This window comes from Portunus trituberculatus, chromosome 23 (assembly GCF_017591435.1).
Source record: "Portunus trituberculatus isolate SZX2019 chromosome 23, ASM1759143v1, whole genome shotgun sequence".
Taxonomy (NCBI): domain Eukaryota; kingdom Metazoa; phylum Arthropoda; class Malacostraca; order Decapoda; family Portunidae; genus Portunus; species Portunus trituberculatus.
Genome location: NC_059277.1, coordinates 4,165,663 through 4,185,000, shown reverse-complemented (window position 1 = coordinate 4,185,000; position 19,338 = coordinate 4,165,663). Strand labels below are relative to the sequence as shown.

The window sequence follows — 19,338 nt, the reverse complement described above, 5'->3', positions numbered from 1 at the left end:
GTTCTCGCTGTCTTTTTTTTTTTCATCCTTCTCCTATTTCTTCTACTCTCTCTTCTACGAGCTTTTGATCTATCTCTTCATCCCTGACTACTTCCTCCTCTCCTCCTCCTCCTCCTCCTCCTCCTCCTCCTCCTTCTCCTCCTCCTCCTCTTCCTCATCTTCCTCCTTTCTCCTATATGCAAACAGAAAACGTGGGATTACATTCAAGACGAATATTAATGTAAGGTGATTCATTTTATTTAATTGGCATCAGGTTCCGCTTAATAACTTTAGTCCAGCTTCTCTTCTTGCTACTCCTCCTCCATCATGTCCTCTTCCTCCTCCTCCTCCTCCTCCTCCTCCTCCTCCTCCTCCTCCTCCTCGTCGTCGTCGTCGTCGTCTCCTTCCTCACCCTTTATCCTCCCTCTCTTTTACCTTGGCCGTAAATCACCTCTTCCTGTCACATTTCCTCATCTACTTTGTCTTCTCCCCTTTTCTTTTCCATCTGTCTTTCTTTCTTTACATTATGCCAGTCGTTTTTCTTCCAGCTCCTGCCGTCTTCTTGTTCTTTCTCCTCCTCCTTCTCCTCCTCCTCCTCTTCCTCTTCCTCCGGTTTTTCCTCGTCTTGCAGGTCTCCATTGTGAAAAGTGAAATCTTTTTGTTCTTCTCCTTCATTCATATTTTATTGGTTTGTGTTACGTCAATATGAATATTTTAATATATTTCATCATATTTGCTATATCTAAATTGAAAGCATTTGTTGTCATTTAAATATATATATATATATATATATATATATATATATATATATATATATATATATATATATATATATATATATATATATATATATATATATATATATATATCTCTCTCTCTCTCTCTCTCTCTCTCTCTCTCTCTCTCTCTCTCTCTCTCTCTCTCTCTCTCTCTCTCTCTCTCTCTCTCAATCAGGCACAGCCCACACAGGGAGGCACAAAGACACACACACACACACACACACACACACACACACACACAGACACACACACACACACACACACACACACACACACACACACACACACACACACACACACACACACACACACACATACTAGGATATTCGATGGCCAGCTCAAGGAAAATTCAATATTGACTCAGAAGGAAGGAGATTCCCTGCTACAACACATTCCTGCACTTTTGCATAACGAGGAAGGGACGACTTGTTCCCTTAAAACTGCGTCCTCCTCCTTCTCCTCCTCCTCCTCCTCCTCTTCCTCCTCCTCCTCCTCCTCCTCCTCCTCCTCCTCCTCCTCCTCCTCCTCTGCCTCCTTCTCCTCCTGGAAGCCCACCATTCCAAGAAGACTCCACGATTGCCAGAGATAAAATTAAGTGCTGGAAATACTACTCTTGGAAATAATAGTTATGATCATGTTCTGTTGGTTTATGGAGATGTGTTTGCTTCTCCGTCTATTCTTTTATATGCACTTAGCTATTCATGCGATGTCAAGACTGATCTATTGTTGAAGTTCTCGTGAAATGTGAGTTTTGTTGCATGAGGTATATTTCTTGTTTTTTTTTCCGATTTGTTGTGTTTATTCATCACTTCTTTGAATATTCCACTGGTTTCTTTATTTTTCATTTGTTCATCTATCTTTTTAGCAGTACATTAACAGGCTCTTTTCTCATTCCATTTTTTCATCGCTTTGTAAAAAAAGAATAATAGAGAATGGAATAAAATATAACTTAATCTCATTTGTTTCTTTCTCAGCAGTAATACCGAAATTTTTAAAAGGTACTTCGTGACGACTACCAACCCTATTCAATAAGTAAGATGTGTATATAGATAAATGAAATAGAAACAAGACTCCACCTCAGGTTATTTAAACATATGGATAAAAGACCTCAAAAGAAAACTCCATTCTGATTTTTTTTATTCCTATGTAGACTGAAAACTCCATTCTGATTTTCTTTTTTCCTGTATAGACTTCAATTTATTCTTTCCATAACGTACATGTACACTCTTAACCTATTTTTCGTTCTACTTATAAAACACCAATTTACTCATTTCTTACATTCATATTTGCCCCGATATTAAAAATGGCACGTTTTAGAGGAAAATTTCATCTCCATCCTTCCATCTTCCGGACACATTGTTCTCTTTTTTCTCCTGTTGTGATATGGAATGATTTTCTTGTGTATGTGTTTTTTTTTTTTCGTGTGTGTGTGTGTGTGTGTGTGTGTGTGTGTGTGTGTGTGTGTGTGTGTGTGTGTGTTATAAATTATTAACATATATTCGATTTCAGCATTACTCAAAGCAATGAATCATACTTTACACCACCTCCACCATCACCACAATCACCAGCAACCACCACCACCACCACCACCACCCCACCACACCACTTGGAATTACTGGCCTAAACTGCGCCTTCCTGGGGAGTCTAGCGCTTTATGACAAATTGCAGCTATTAACAAAAGCAATACAACAAAGCTTCCTGGAACGACGTGAAAAGAAAACACACACACACACACACACACACACACACACACACACACACATACACATAAACGAAAGCAAAAACACGAAGAAAAATATTGAAAAATCGAGGTTTACTTAATGAGATGGAACGTTGCTTTTCTTCCTCGCTTGCCTGACTGTTTCTCATGTGTTTTTTTCCTGCTTATTCTTTCTGTTCTTGCTTGGTTTCTTTAATACTTTCTTTCTTTTATCTTTCTTTCTTTCTTTTTTTGCTTATTTCTTCCTTCTTCTTTCTCTTCTTCGTTTTCTTCTTTTTCTTCTTTTTCCGTTTTTTTCCTCCGTTTCTTCGTCCTTCTTTCTTCCTCTTTTTCTTCTCCTTCTTCTTCTACTTTATCATTCTCCTCCTCCACCAACCACCACCACCACCACTACCATCACCACCACTATTACCACCACCACCAACACTATCTCCTCCTTCTCCTCCTTCTCCTACTCCTCCCCCTCCTTTCGCATCAGTATTGCAGCCAGCGTCACACAGCGTCTCTTCCATCCATCGCATATTACATACAATCGGAGCTTAAAAATATGATACAATTTGCCGCGGGCCACGCATGTAGCTTATAACGCGTCGCCAAGGTAACACCCGCATCATGATACCGTCACCTCTGCCGTCAAAAGAGTGAAAAGTTTCTACATACGTCAGATGAACTTAGCTGGGTGATATTGGATAGTGAAAAATATGCTAACAAATAGATACTAGAACCACACAAACTAGATACTATACTTCACTCAGCCTTCCATGCTTGCTTCCCCTCTCCCACTCAGTCTAAAAGCCCAAGAGACGAAGGAAAAAGAAAAAAAGCAATAATGGCGAAGGTAACATACGAAATTGAGGCAAGAGAAGGAGTAGGAAGGATGGAGTGGGGGAAAAAAAGGAGGCAAAAACCAAACTGCAGCCGAGCGGAGGAGTCATCCATCACAGAGCAGGAGCAAGACAAAGGAGAGGTGGATGAACGCTAATCCAACAGAGAGCAAAGTCAATACCTCCGGGAAGAAGAAAAAGTAATAAGTGTTGACAGAGAAGATCAGGATAAAAGGGGCAATGGAAAGAGAAATTGACGTATGATATTGAAGATAGGTCTGGAAGGAACAGAAGATGAAAAATTTATCCCAATCTCCTGCTACTACTACTATTATTAATACCACTAGAATTACAACTGCTACTACTACTACTACTGCTACCACTACTACTACTAATAATAATAATGATAATAATAATAATAATAATAATAATGATAATAATAATGCTGCTGCTACTACTACTACTATTACTACTACTACTACTACTACTACTACTACTACTACTACTACTACTACTACTACTACTACTACTACTACTACTACTACTACTACTACTACTACTACTACTTTATAGATGCGCGGAGTTATGAATGGCATTACTGACGTGAAGCAAATATGAGTATAAGGATATCGCAAAAAGGGAAAGAAAGAAAGGAAAAAAAAAAAAGAAAGGAGGCAGACATGGCAGATTAGAACAATGATACACCAAATTACACCACCATCACCATCACCATCACCATCACCACCTACCATCACCACATAATATTACCAGCACCATCACCACCTTTTACCACCACACACTCTACGACCGAAATTACAACCACCACTGACTCATACCACCAACACCACCACCACCACCACCACCACATAAACCAAACTCACACACACAGGCACACACCACCAGCACTCCCTCACCACAGAAAACACTACTAGAACATAACCACGCAATAGCACCGCCAATACCACAACCAGGGAGCAAAACAAGCATACCATTACCTGCAAAACAAAAACGATATAAAAAAAATCTTCCTCCCACGTTCCAGAGCTCTACATTGCTTCTCCTTTCTCCTCTCCCCTCTCCCTGCCAAACAATGAGACTAAGAGAATGAGAGGGAAAGAAAGGAGAGATGCGCGAGTCAACATGCTGCCAGCTAACAAACACCGCCTCACCTGAGTGTTTATTAGTCTGAGAAAATACCTGTGCTTCCTGAAGAGACTCAATTTGCCCTGACAATCTACCTGTTGACATTCATTTGGGCAATTATTATTTATCTATACGGGTGGTGGTGGTGGTGGTGGTGAGAAGGGGAAAAAGAAGAGAGAGAAAAAAATTATCAAGAATTTTAATGAAAAGGACGATGACTGCGAATAAGAGTAGTAATAGTAACAATAAAAAACAAAAACAACAGTAAGAAGAAGAAGAAGAGATGAAGAAGAAGAAGAAGAAGAAGAAGAAGAAGAAGAAGAAGAAGAAGAAGAAGAAGAAGAAGAAGAAGAAGAAGAAGAAGAAGAAGAAGAAGAAGAAGAAGAAGAAGAAGAAGAAGAAGAAGAAGAAGAAGAAGAAGAAGATATCAAGAAAGTCAAATAAGAAACTATTAAACTTTCTTTAAGGGAGAGAGAGAGAGAGAGAGAGAGAGAGAGAGAGAGAGAGAGAGAGAGAGAGAGAGAGAGAGAGAGAGAGAGAGAGAGAGAGAGAGAGAGAGAATCACTATTCCATATACCAACATATTTTCTTTACAGCTCAGGGAACTTCAAAACAACTAAACTTAGCACCATACACACACACACACACACACACAACACACACACACCAGACTCTACGACCTCTAGTGAATAAACATTCCGTTTGGAAGCTTGGCTTGTTGTTGAAGGGAATTCTCTCTCTCTCTCTCTCTCTCTCTCTCTCTCTCTCTCTCTCTCTCTCTCTCTCTCTCTCTGCTACATCCTTCACCATCTTCCCTTTACTTATACATCTCCCTCACAGCTTCCAAACACAAAGAAATCGACACTTAGGCAATAACTTCCTTTTCACTCAATAAACAACAAAGTCGCACTAAATATAGCAAAACACACACTCCCCCTCCCTCTCCCTTTTCCTCTCTCTCTCCCTCTCCCTCTCACTCTCTCGCTCTTTCTGCCATTAAATCAGCGGCCACAGAAATTCCCACGGCGTCATCGCTTTCGTTCATCAGCGTGAGAACGAAACTTGCGAGGCTGTGCACTGAATGCGGCGTGAGAGTTAATGCGGAAGAGAAGGAGGAGGAGGAAGAAGAGGAAGAGGAGGAAGAGGAGGAGGAGGAGGAGGAGGAGAAGGAGGAGGAGGAGGAGGGGAAGGAAGAGGAGGAGCAGGAAGGAAAGAAAAGTGTGAGGAGCAAAGAAATGTTGGAGGGTATAAAGGATGGGAGAGGAGAGGAGGAGGAGATTGTGTTTTGTTTGGGGGTTTGAGAGAGAGAGAGAGAGAGAGAGAGAGAGAGAGAGAGAGAGAGAGAGAGAGAGAGATCCAAACATCCTACGTGATAAGAGGTAAGTAACAGTGGAGTGTAGATTACGATGAGCAGTTGAACAAGTATCAAAAGGAGACAGGCAATTAGACAGGTTGAACTGAATTAGACAGGTGCAGCTTGACAGGAGTTGCGTGAGGACAGGTGTAAGTAGGGAGATAGAGAGTAGGCGAGTAGATCTTGGGTGTAGACAGGTGTAACTAAAACCCGGTGAGGTGAAGACATGAATAACAAGAATAATACAGTTTAGGTAAAGACAAGTGTGGGTGGACAGGTGGGCAGGGCGTGGTCGTTGCATAGGATTGACATAAATGCAATACCTGATACTAAAAATGAAAAGGATGCAATCAGTAACACTCTCGAACTGAAATCTCTCCCTCTACACTCCCATTTCCCTCTCCCACTTCGTCACGCCCTCTTTCTCCCTCTCACACTCCCTCACTTCCCCTCTATTCCTCTCCTATTCCCTCACTCACTGTTTTTTCTTCCTCCCTTTTTTCTCTCTCGGGGGGAAGACTGAGTGTGGAGGAAGGGAATTGCACTGGTTCACTTTGCTTCTCTACTGTATATCTCTCGTTTTAAGTTTCAGGTGTTCGGAGACAATTATAGCACTATTGTAAATTCAACTTATGTGTTTTCAATTTTGTGTAAGCTCGAGACTTTTTCTCACCAGTGACCACCATGATGCAAGAGACACAATAAGGATACGACTAACAATTATAGCATATAGGTAAGTTGTTGTGAATTTAAAGTTCTCCACCTATCAACTGAATCCGTGTTCTTTTTGTTTTTTTCTTACTCATTGAAAAAAAGACAAAAAAACAGCAACAACAAAAACGATGGTGGTATTAATAGCAACAATAGTAACAATCTTCACTCACTATTCAATTTTACTAACAAACTAGCACGTGTTATTGACGTATTTTAATCAACATCCTTCAGTCAGCATCCTTTTTACGTGTTAAGGAGACTGCCCAAGTTGGAATAAAAAAAAATAATAACTCAGCTTGTCAGTTCTAGAAAGTAAAAGATAAAGAAGAAAAGGAAAAAAATATTGGGCATTTTAGTTAAGTTCCACAGTAATCTTATTCTGTAGCGCGTTACAACACTAGTTCTGGTAGAAACACTCAACACTCAACACTCACCCGCCAAGAGGATGAAGACCAGCGGCTGCAGTCTTGGTCCCATCTGGCCGCGGGGAGACGCCTCAGGTGCTCGCCCACTGCCCCGCTCACACCCGCGTCTCCTTCCCCTCCTCCCGCCTCCTCCCCGCCGCACACACGGGAAGCGAAACACGTTGGATCAAAGTTTACACGTGCACGGCCCCGTCACGTGTTGGCATGGCGCGTCGCGGTGGCTCGGCGCCCTATGACACACATTGAGCCGCCATCATGTGTTGCGTGTGTGTATGTGTGTGTGTGTGTGTGTGTGTGTGCGTGGGAGTTACGGGGCGGCTGCTTGAGGGCGGGGCATCCTGGATTCACTCCTGGAACAAAAGGAGGCGCATGGTTAGAGGTACTGGAAGCTTCTTTTTGTGATGGGATTAGCTATAGAAAAGTGTAATGTAATGATTTATGGCCTCGTAAATAGTGCACGGCTGCAGTAATTTGAAAAGCTAAGTACGCACATGTCTTTACAGCGCATCAAGAAGAGGCGACATGTAAAGAGAAAACTTTCTTCAGCAACACCTTCTTTATATTTGTCTAGAATTTTTTATCAGGGAATCTTTTTACAAGTTACATAAATGAATAAGAAAACTCTCTCTTACGAAAGATGTGGCATGTGCTTTCTTGCAGTCACCGGAATTAAGTCTAATTCTGATATAATTTGCAAACGTAAATCCTTGAAATTTAGAGAAAATACATATAGTTATCCATGATAGACTGATAGAACGTGTTTGGAGACACATAGTATCAAATTCCTTATAATTACTCACCTGAAAAACAGTAACTACATTTACAGAGACAAGAAATTGCCGGTTTTGGGGAGTAAAAGCACAAAATATTCCTGGATGGACTGTTACACAACCCTGAAGAAGCAAATGAGAAAGAATGGAAATTATTCAACTAAACAAGAAAAAAAAAATTGACCCTATGGCAACTCACGCCAAGAAAGACACACTGGATGCACTGACGCTGAATGAATATATTTAACATCCGTGGCGTTATGTGGAGTCAATAGTCGGGGAGTCCTGGTGGTTGGGGTGGTGTGGAGGAGTGGAGTGTCGGCAGACGGCGCCCGGAGAGGAATATCAGAGAAAGGAAGGAAAAGCATTATGTTTCTTTCCTGTCACGTATCGTCTATCTCTCCCCGAGGCAGCAGCAGGCGAGGCTCAGACCTGAGAACCATTGCCTTCTGGGGGTCAAGAGAAGGGACGCAGGGAAGGAGAGATAGCGAAGGAAGGGAAGTGAAGAGGGTAGAGAAACAGAGCCGAGGGAGAAGGTACGGGAGAAGGTGCGGAAGAGGACAAAGAGGAGGAAGAGGAGGAGGAGGAAGAAAGGAGTGACGAGGGAGCGGAGGAATTGCAAGGCTAAGGAAAGGAAGGAATGATGGATAAGAGGATGAGTCACGGGGAAGACGACTGAGGAAAGATCGTGAAAACAAAGGAGGAAAGGAAAGATGAAGGAAAAGTAGGGAAAAATTGCAATAAGAGAGAGAGAGAGAGAGAGAGAGAGAGAGAGAGAGAGAGAGAGAGAGAGAGAGAGAGAGAGAGAGCGTAGGGAAATTACCTGTGTCTGGCAGCTCAGAGGGATGTCGTTAACACCGCGAGCTACTGCGAGAAGGATGAGGAAGAGGAAGAAAAGGAGCAGGAGGAGCAGGAGGAGAAGGAGGAGGATGAAGAGCAGGAGGAGGAGGAAGAAGAAGGAACACAAAGGTAGAGTAATCTAGAGCTTCACCGCTGGCCATAGAGACACTTTTCGATAAGCTATACTAAGCTAAACTGAGACTTAGGGGAGAATAAAGAGAAAGAGAAAAGGGAAAAGGATACAAGATATGAAAATCAGTAGTAGTAGTAGTAGTAGTAGTAGTAGTAGTAGTAGTAGTAGTAGTAGTAGTAGTAGTAGTAGTAAAAGTAGTAACAGTATGGGAGAATATATATGTGAAAGAATGATACGTAAGTTAATAAATGAATCAATATTAATAGAAATGAAAAAATACGAAGTTTCATATAAACCTCAAACACACACCCACACACGCACACACACACACACACACACACACACACACACACACACACACACACACACACACACACACACACACACACATTCATGGACACATACACCATGAACTGATTCCACTCAAAAATACATAGAACATAGATTGAAAAACCGAGAGGGGGCGGAGGAGGAGGAGGACGAGGAAGAGGAGGACGAGGAGGAGAGGAAGATCTGGGGATAATGAAATCAAGGAAGGAGGAGGAAGACAAGACAATGGATGAAAGACAGAAATAAAAAGAGGACAGGCACAAGAGAAAGAGAGAAAGATAAAATGTGTGGCAAAGGAAGCAAAGCAAAAATAAAAATGAAAATAAGCTAAAGGATGAGACTTACTAATAGGGCAAGAGGGGAAAGATGCTGCACGTGATTGGTGGAAAAATGAGACACAAATACAGACGCTAGGAGAAGAGAGAGGAAGTTACGAGAGACAGAAAACGGGAGAACGGACTGCTAACGAGAAAAGAGAAATATGTAAGGCGGAAACAAGAGTGGGAAGTGGATAAAAAGAGAAGGTGAAACGCACACAAATAGAACCGTAATGGGAGAGAAAGAGGAGGGTGAAGCGAAAGAGAAATATGTAAGACAGGAATAGGTGCAAGAAAGAGGATGAAGACAAGACAAAAGAAAATAGATATAAAAATAGGAGAATAATGAGGAAAGGTAAGGTCGGATGAGACTCAAATAGAACAATGAGCGCGAAAGCAAACGGAAGAGAAAACAAAAATATAAAAGAAATAAGAGACAAAGAACTAGTAAAAGAAAAATAAACCTCATGAAAATAATGATGGAATTAAATCAAGTCTAAAGAAGAGACTACACGACTCACAAATAAAACAATAATGGAAGAGAAAATAGAGAGAAAAGACTAGTCAATCAAAATAAAACAAAAAATAATAAGAAAGAGAAAACTATGAGTCACGAATAGAAGAAACTGGAAGAAGAAAAGAGAATAGTATATAGAAGAGGAAAATATCAGTTAAAAGTAAGAAACGACGCTAAAACAGATAAAAACAGGAGAATAGATAAAAATAAACGAATACTTAGGATGAGAAAAGAGCAAGAACAAAATGTGAAGGATATACAACAGAGAAATACTAGTTAAAAGTAAGAGAATATAGAAAACGGGAAAAAGACGAGAAAAACAAAACAAAGCAAGATGAGAAACGCAAAAAGGACAGAAATGGGAGAGGAGGAGAAGAAGTAGGAAGGAGACGAGGAAGAGGAAGAGGAAGAGGAGGAGGAGGAGGAGGAGGAGGAGGAGGACACAAGTGGCACAAGGCTCCCATGAGATATGCAGCGATTGGTTTTGAGCAATAGCCCGGCGGCCCAAGATTTAGGCTCGCATTGGTGTGATCAGCGAGCGGGACAGAGGCAGCCGTGTGTACATCTGCTCGTCACGTCACGTAATTGGAATGGCGACGTGATGTGTGTGTGTGTGTGTATGTGTGTGTGTGTGTGTATGTGTATATGTGTGTGTGTGTATGTGTGTGTGTGTGTGTGTGTGTGTGTGTGTGTGTGTGTGTGTGTGTGTGTGTGTGTGTGTGTGTGTGTGTGTGTGTGTGTGTGTGTGTGTGTGTGTGTGTGTGTGTGAAAGATTAGAGCGTCAAATTAATACACCTACACGTTCTCTCTCTCTCTCTCTCTCTCTCTCTCTCTCTCTCTCTCTCTCTCTCTCTCTCTCTCTCTCTCTCTCTCTCTCTCTCTATCAGCTTCCTTCACCTTCACTCTCTTTCACCTGTCCTCTCTCATCTTTCCTTTCATTCCCAAGCATCTAGTCATCTTTCTCACGTACCCTTTTACCCAACCTCTCACACCCATCTCTCCCTCACTCTACCGCCTCTCTTCCCCACCAACACCCCGTCTCTACCTGTCCTAGCGTCCCTCCCTCCTAACACCTGCAAGGTAATGGGATATACCTGCCTTTTCCAAAATATCGTACCCCGTAAAGAGATTTTTCTTATTTTTTTCTTCTCAATTACGATCCATTTTCCAGGGTTTTTCTTTCATGCTCCCTTTTTTCATTTTTCTGTTTCATTTTTATCGTCTCCCTTCCTTTCCTCCCTCCACCCACGACCCCCCCAGTTCAGTGTCCCGGCAGAAAGTACTCGAGAGAGAGAGAGAGAGAGAGAGAGAGAGAGAGAGAGAGAGAGAGAGAGAGAGAGAGAGAGAGAGAGAGAGAGTGTATGAGGAAAATTGCACATCACCTTTACCTGTTCCAATAGCGACAGGAGCAAGGCAGTAGAGGAAATAGAAAAAAACGTGGAAAAGATTGAAAAGGAAGAAAAGAAAAGGATAATGGAAAGGGAAAGGAAAGGAAAGGAAAGTGGTGGGTTAAATTATCAAACAAAGGAAACTGCTGCACTGTAGAGCCTGAGTAACAAAAAAAATGGAAAAACAGAAACAGAGAATGGAAACGAAAAAGAGTGACTTTAAATTATAAAACAAAGGAAATGTTTTGCTGGAGAGAGAGAGAGAGAGAGAGAGAGAGAGAGAGAGAGAGGCTATTCTTACAACCCCACCAATTTCTCTCTCTCTCTCTCTCTCTCTCTCTCTCTCTCTCTCTCTCTCTCTCTCTCTCTATCTATCTATCTATCTATCTATCTATCTCTATCTATCTATCTATCTATCTATCTATCTCTCTCTCTACTCAATTCAACAGAGCTTCATTACTTCATTCTAGCCTGACAGAGTTATTAAGATGAAAATTCAATGACACGTAAGAAAAGTAAAATGAAAAAGTGAAGTAACAGGAATCGAAGGAGATGAAGTCAGCGATGGCGTGATTAAGAAAGGCACTTCACTACAGCACTTCAACCCGCTCTCTGCCTCCTCGTCCTTCCATTCTTTTTACTTTACATGAGGCAATGCAGCTTGTCACAAATAATCGCGTAAATGTCAACAGGTCTGATGCTTTTTGTTCTTCCTTTATGATTTATTGTGGAGGTTGTCAGTTAGTGTTTACCTCTCACAGAGACAAGCAGACACACACACACACACACACACACACACACACACACACACACACACACACACACACACACAAGCGGCCACGAAAATTAGGTTTCTATTTCATTTTTGTTTCTATAAAGGGATGTTGTTGTTGATATTTCTTTTCTTCGTGTTGTGTTGCAATATATACACAGTACAAAGATTCCAAGCGGTCTTCTTAAGAAACTGATAAAACTTGGTACGCTCTTTTCCAGACACACACACACACACACACACACACACACACACACACACACACAGAGCGGCATAGTGGATAAGGAGAGAGCGTGGGATCCGGCACACATCCACGGGTAGGTTCGAATCCCACCACGTATGGCCTTGATACTTTGCCATTTGTCGAGTGGTATAAAGTTACCTACATGTCACCACGATACCCAGGTTCTAGGTCGTTACACCAAAGATGCGCTTGGGTAGTGATATTGATCAAATGTGGATACCACTATAAATAAAATTGTCTGCGCTACTAATGGGTGGAAGCTTAAAAGCGCTTCCAATACTCTTGAAGTAACTTACAGGCAGTATAGGCCAGGGCATAAACACACACATACACACACACACACAACACACATACACACATAAAGGAACATGTATAAAAATTAACAATTATCGACCCTGGCCATGAATAAGAAAAAAAGAAATGCATACATAGTCGGAATAAGTTAAAAGGACAATAAAAAAGGAGAGCGAAAAATGAAAGGAACATACGACTGGCAGTAAATCGAAAGGGAAATAAAGAAAAGGTGAAAAATACGAGAATCGAAAAAGTATAAACATTGGAAACTAAAAACACATAAACAAAACATACGTGAAACGGTCCGAAATATAACGAAACAAAATAAAGTCAAACTATACAACGAAAATATAAAGAAGAAAAATAGTAGATAAGAGCAAACAAATTTCATGATAATAAAGATGATTCTCTCTCTCTCTCTCTCTCTCTCTCTCTCTCTCTCTCTCTCTCTCTCTCTCTCTCTCTCTCTCTCTCTCTTCCTCCATCCGTACCAATTTCCGTCCTTCCTCTTCTTTTTAACTTCCTTTTTCTTCTTTCCTTCCTTTCTTGCTTCCTGTACCTCTTTTTCTTCCCCTCTCTTTCTTCTTTCCTTCTTTCTAATGATACTCTCTCTCTTCTCTCTTCAATATTCTTTTTCTCTCCCTCTTTCTCATGCTAAATAAAGCTTTTCGTCCTTCTTCCCTCCCTTTCCTTTTCTTCTCTCCCTTCTCCATACTCCTTACTTTCCTCCTCAACATACTCCTTTTTCCTCCTTGCTAATGTTCTCCTTTTCACCCTCCTTTCCTCTTAACCTCCTTCTTCTACCTAGAATCTTCATTGTACCCTCTCTTCTGCTCTTTCATTCCTGTCTCTCCTATCCCCCTTCTCGTCCCTCCTTCCTTCGCCTCATGTTCATAATCGAGAAAACAAGACGAGGCCGTAAAGCCATTCAGGACTTGGTTAACTGTTTAAAACCTCCAGGAATCACGGCTGCCTCCCCGCTACGTCGGTGCTAAATGAGAATTGCGTCATTGTGCGGCTAACTACCTCCACGGACACATGAGGCCGCCGGCACACCCACCCGCCCACCAAACACACACACACACACACACATACACATATAGATACATACATGCTGACGATTTGGCGGTGCGTGTGTGTCGGAAGATGTTCGTGGGCGTGTGTGGGAGAGAAAAGTGGAATGTTAAGTTGTGGTCGGAAGGAAAGAAGGAAAGAAGGAATGCAATTGTGATTCATCTCAGGAATTTTCACATCTTTGTCTTTCTTCATCTTCTCCTTTTTTTCTTTCTCCACTTCTGTCCGTTTTCTGTGTTTTTTTTCTTCATTTTTTAATCTTTTATTTGTAGTTTTTATCTCTTTCTCTTTCTTAGTCCTCATGTTTTTTTTGTTTTTTTGTGTGTGTGTTTTTCTTAATATCATGGATTTTCATCACCTTTTTTTTGCTTTATTTCCATCTTCCTATTTTCGTCTTTCTGTGTATCTTCTCTTTCCAGTGTCATATTTCTCTCCTTTCCCTTCTTATTTTTTCTCTCTTTCAATGTTTTCACCAACAGCTTTCTTTCCTTTTTCTTTCTTCCTGTCTCTTTATCATCTTACATTTTTACTCCCATCTTCATCACCACCATCCATCTTATCACATTTCATCCTCCTTCTCTCTTTTGGTGTACGTTCCTCCTTCTCCACTTTCCCAGCAGTCACCTCTTTCATCTTCTCTTCCTAGTATTGCCATCACCTCCTTCCTCATTATTTTTCACAACCCTTATCTCCTTTCCCTGTCTATTTCCTCCTTACTCTGTTGCCTTTTTACCATCATCTTCATCTTCCTCGTCCTCCACCTCTCTTTTCTGCATTATCTCCATCTCTCTTTCCATTCTCATTCCCAGTTCCACTTCAGTATTTTTCTTCGTCGTTATCTTCCTTTCCTTTCCTTACCACATCCTTCTCCTCCTCCTCCTCCTCCTCCTCCATCTTCTCTTTTTTTTTTCCTCCTCTTCCTTCTCCTCTTCCTCCTTTACATGTAGGGAAAAGTAAATCTCAGGAGAAATTTTCGAATACAAAGAACCACGTGATAGGCATCAAACTCAAATGTGTGTGTGTGTGTGTGTGTGTGTGTGTGTGTGTGTGTGTGTGTGTGTGTGTGTGTGTGTGTGTGTATACGAGACCGAGCTGATAAGTGAGATCAAAAAGAGTAAGAGGAGGCTAAAAGCTAAAGACAAAAGCTTTTATCACTACTAGTACTACTATCTTTTTTTTTTTTTTTTTTTTTTATGGCCTACAGCACCTCTAGGTTTACTTGAAGAGTGTATGGGAAGCGATGTTCAACTTCCACCCATTAGTGACGTAGGCAATTTTATTTATAGTGGAACCCATATTAGGGCCCATATCACCACCCAATCGCATCTTTAATGTAACCACCTAGAACCTGGGTATCATGGTGATAAATGACAAAGTATCAAGGCGGTACATGGTGGGATTCGAACCTACACGTGGACGTCTGCTGATATTACTATTACTACTACTGCTACTACTACTACTACTACTACTACTACTACTACTACTACTACTACTACTACTACTACTGTTACGAGAAGACATAAAATCCTCATAAATGTGGCCACATAAAGGGGGGAATATGTGTTAATGAGTGTCTCTATGTGTCACTCTGCGTGTACGTGTGTGTGTGTGTGTGTGTGTGTGTGTGTGTGTGTGTGTGTGTAGGCGAGCGTGAGGGATGCTTATTTATTTATTTATTTATCATCGCGCCTGTATGAGCACGTTTCGCACGCCAACCACCTCATTGATAACAAATTTCACCACGTAAAGCTGCAATAAATAGGTGACCATCTGTTTGTCCCGTAAAATCTGAAAAACAGCGAAGTCCTCTGAATGCTGACAGATAAATTTTTACTTTTATATCAGAAACAAATTTCTTCCAATGTACGTGTATTGGTTTCTATCCATACGGAGTGTGCATGCATGAATTTCACGACAGCAGCGGAGGTTTGAAATGTGGCGCTTTTATGTTTAGAATTCGGTAAATGTGCAAGGTACTGTGTGTGTGTGTGTGTGTGTGTGTGTGTGTGTGTGTGTGTGTGTGTGTGTGTGTGTGTGTGTGTGTGTGTGTGTGTGTGTGTGTGTGTGTGTGTGTGTGTAGATGAAGCAAGAAATGCATTACATACAAAGTTTATTTCAAAATTCGTGTGTGTGTGTGTGTGTGTGTGTGTGTGTGTGTGTGTGTGTGTGTGTGTGTGTGTGTGTGTGTGTGTGTGTGTGTGTGTGTGTGTGTCGATGGTTCAGTGTACGGTCTGTAAGGTAGAAAAAAAAGAAAGACACCATCATCACCCTTATAAAAGAGGAAGGAACAGCCTTTTTTGTGGCGTCGTGAAAACCTTTTATTCCCAAGGCTGTCCAGTCCCTTCATCCTCCCCCTCATCTTCCCCTCACACTCCCCTCATCGCCCCTCCCTTACATGTCAGGGCGCCGTCAGGTCAATTTCCCCTCTTCCCTCCCCCAAGTCTTTTATTCCTCTCCCCTCCTCCTCCTCCTTTTCCTCCTCCTCTTCGGTCTATCTCCTTCCCTTCCTTACACTGTCACGACAACCTCACTTACCACAGCAATAAATTCTTCTATTATCTCTTTCTCCTTCTCTCCTCCTCTTCCTCCTTCTCCTCCTCCTCCTCCTCCTCTTCTACCAACTTATCCTTCTTCCTCCTCCTCCTATACATAATGCCTCTTCCTCGTTCCATTCTGCTTTTTCCTCTACCTACTTGTCCTCCTACTTCTACGAATACGAAGAGGTCTCCCTATTGTCCTCTTCCTACTCTTCCTCCTCCTTTAACTACTACTAATAATAATAGTACTTCTTCTTCTTCTTCCTCTTCTTCTTCTTCTACTACTACTACTACTTCTTCTACTACTACTACTACTACTACTACTACTACTACTACTACTACTACTGATACTAATACTAATACTAATACCAATTCTACTATAACATATCATCCTTTTCTTTTTTTGTCAATGTTCCCTTAGCTCATTCTTCTCCAATTTTTTTATTTTGTCAACGAGTCTTTTAAGATAAACCTAAATCCACTACAACCACCATCACAATCAAGAACTGCAAGAATAACTATTAACAATAATAATAATAATAATAATAATAATAATAATAATAATAATAATAATAATAATAATAATAATAATAATAATAATAATAATAATAATAATAATAATAATAATAATAATAATAATAATAATGATAATAATAATAACAATGATAATAATAAAGTGTAACAACAGAAGCAGTAAGAGATGGAAGAGGGAATACATAGTTACATAGAAAGAAAGAAGAGGAGAGGAAGAGGAGAAGGAAGGGAGGGATAGAGGAAGAGAAGGAGGAGGAGGAGAGGAATGTGGAGGACAGATAGGTGCGTTAATGTAGCGTAATCGTGGTATCATCGCCTAATTATTCATTGTCACACTCCTTCATCGCGACCGTCATATCTTCAGCCGCCATTACCTGCCATAATCACACGTGTTCTCAGGTGTACCGCCCCACGCACCGCCATGACAGGCTAGCTTAGGTTAAATTAAGTTAACCCCTTCAGTACTGAGACGCATTTTTACCATGAGTTTGGTTATAATTTGACGATTTTATTTATATCAGGAAGGTTCTATGGAGATGAGAAGATTAATAGCCAGAGTCTTTACTGTTTCACTCCCCACATATGTTTCTAAAGCAGTATAACATCACCATATTGTAAATAGAATAAATATGAAAACGTGTCATGGTACTAAAGATGTGAAAAGAATAGTTAGATTAAATTAAATTGGGTTATAAGTTCAGTTAGATTAGGTTAAATTTGTTTTTATATAAGAGGGAGACCCGTCAAGGGCAACAAAACATTAAAAAAAGGCCCACTGAAACTGCAGGTTCCCTAAAAGTTTTTAAAGGAATTAAGTCGTAGGAAGATGGATATACAGAAGCAGGTATGGGGTTCTGGAGTATACGTTGTACCAGTATGAATGATTGAGAGTACTGGTTAACTCTTGCGTTAGAGAGATGGACAGAATAAAGATGAGAGGAAGAAGAAAGCCTTGTGCAGCGAGGCCACAGGAGTAAGTTAGATATTTAAGTTATGATAGGTTACAGGTAAAGTTATCTTAGGTTAGATTATATGTATATTGAACTTTATTCCCTCTGAAGAAGCTGTAAAGCTAAACCGTTCAAAAATAACGTATTCATCCACAGCCAGAGTATTCCTTCCCCACCTTCCTCCAATTGAATTTTATGTTAAACCATCGACTATAGTATATGGTGACTCCAAAACGTTCCAGTGGGTACATATATAAGAACCGAGACCTGGAACTTTGCATTTTGTTTGATACAGATAAACAGACTGAATAGGAAATTACAGACATTGAGAATCGTTTAGGTAAAGATACAGATGAAAATGAATGGAAGTATAGATAGCAAGAGAGAGAGAGAGAGAGAGAGAGAGAGAGAGAGAGAGAGAGAGAGAGAGAGAGAGAGAGAGAGAGAGAGAGAGAGAGAGGCAAAGAAAGAAAAACATGTCAAGGAAAAAGTAGGCCAATTCTGCACCACCTCTGCATCCCGTCAACTTTTCACACGAAGACGAGAAGGAGGAGAAGGAGGAGGAGGAGGAGGAGGAGGAAGAAGAAGAATCGAACCATGACACTCAAGGCAAGGTCAAAAGGTGTCTTGTATACCACCCTTCCCTTCCTTTCCCTTCCCTTCTTTTCTCTTCCCTTCCCTTCCTTCCTATCTCTCGGCGCCACGTGGAAGGATCAATGGTTTTTTTTGCGAGGCTTCTTGGGTAAGCGAAGAAACATTTATCACTACACCTGAAGGGTTGACCCGAGATGGTGCCAGGTGTGTAATGGCCAGGTGTGTGTGGGTGTATGTGTATGGGGGGCAGGTGTGAGTGTTTGTTCCTTTTAACGTCTTTTTTTTCCTGTGTATCTTTCCAGCCCCAACCCCATTCTTTTTTTTTTTTTTTTTTTTCACTATTTTTAAACCTGTCTGTAGCATTCCCTTTTTTTCCTTCTTTTCTTTCCCCTTTGTTACTTTTCCATGTTTCTTTCGTTTTCTTTTACTCGTCTATTTTCTTTTTTACCTCTCTCTCTCTCTCTCTCTCTCTCTCTCTCTCTCTCTCTCTCTCTCTCTCTCTCTCTCTCTCTCATAACAATGCCAATATCAGGACACTCCACTACTATTACAGATTGTTGTGGTGCACTGTTCTGGTTACTATCTTTACAGTATCAATCAAATGAGGAGAATCTCTTTAATGTTTCTTTTTATACTCTCGAACCTCTCTATGGAGCAAGAAAGTTATTGGATGGGGTACAAATCAGTGCCAGGGAAATCGTTCGTGGAATGAGTCGAGTGACATACCAATGGGTACAAAATGGGTACAAACTCGAAGTAAATCATTAGTATTTTTACTTTTGCTGTACTTGGAAAAGTATGCTTAGTTAAGTGTAAAAGAATATAATTTGCAGTATGATAAATTAGATGAATAGATGATAAAAATGGGCAAAAACATGTTTTAGAAAATACGACGGGTGGTCTAAAACTACAAAGGAAAATGGAAAAGCAATAAAAGCTGAAAAAATACAAAAAAATTACAAAAATATGAAACATAATAACAATTAAGAGAAAATATTACCATGGGAAACAAAAGCCAACTCGAAACTTTCAAGACTACAATTATAAAGGGCGGAAACAAGAAAACCCCGAGAAAAATAGGTCAACAACATATATCATAAGAGACA

General features: G+C 40.7%; 1 protein-coding gene across 4 annotated transcripts in view; it reads right to left on the bottom strand.

The window, feature by feature from the left end:
* LOC123507834 (junctional adhesion molecule B-like) overlaps positions 1-19,338 on the bottom strand; it is a 157,435-nt gene that overhangs the window by 109,586 nt on the left and 28,511 nt on the right. For all 4 annotated transcript variants that reach the window (XM_045261086.1, XM_045261087.1, XM_045261085.1 and 1 more), the window contains one exon: positions 6,948-7,288. In XM_045261086.1, coding sequence (XP_045117021.1) covers positions 6,948-6,990 — 43 coding nt within the window. In that variant the 5' untranslated portion in view covers positions 6,991-7,288. The remainder of the gene's footprint in view (positions 1-6,947; positions 7,289-19,338) is intronic.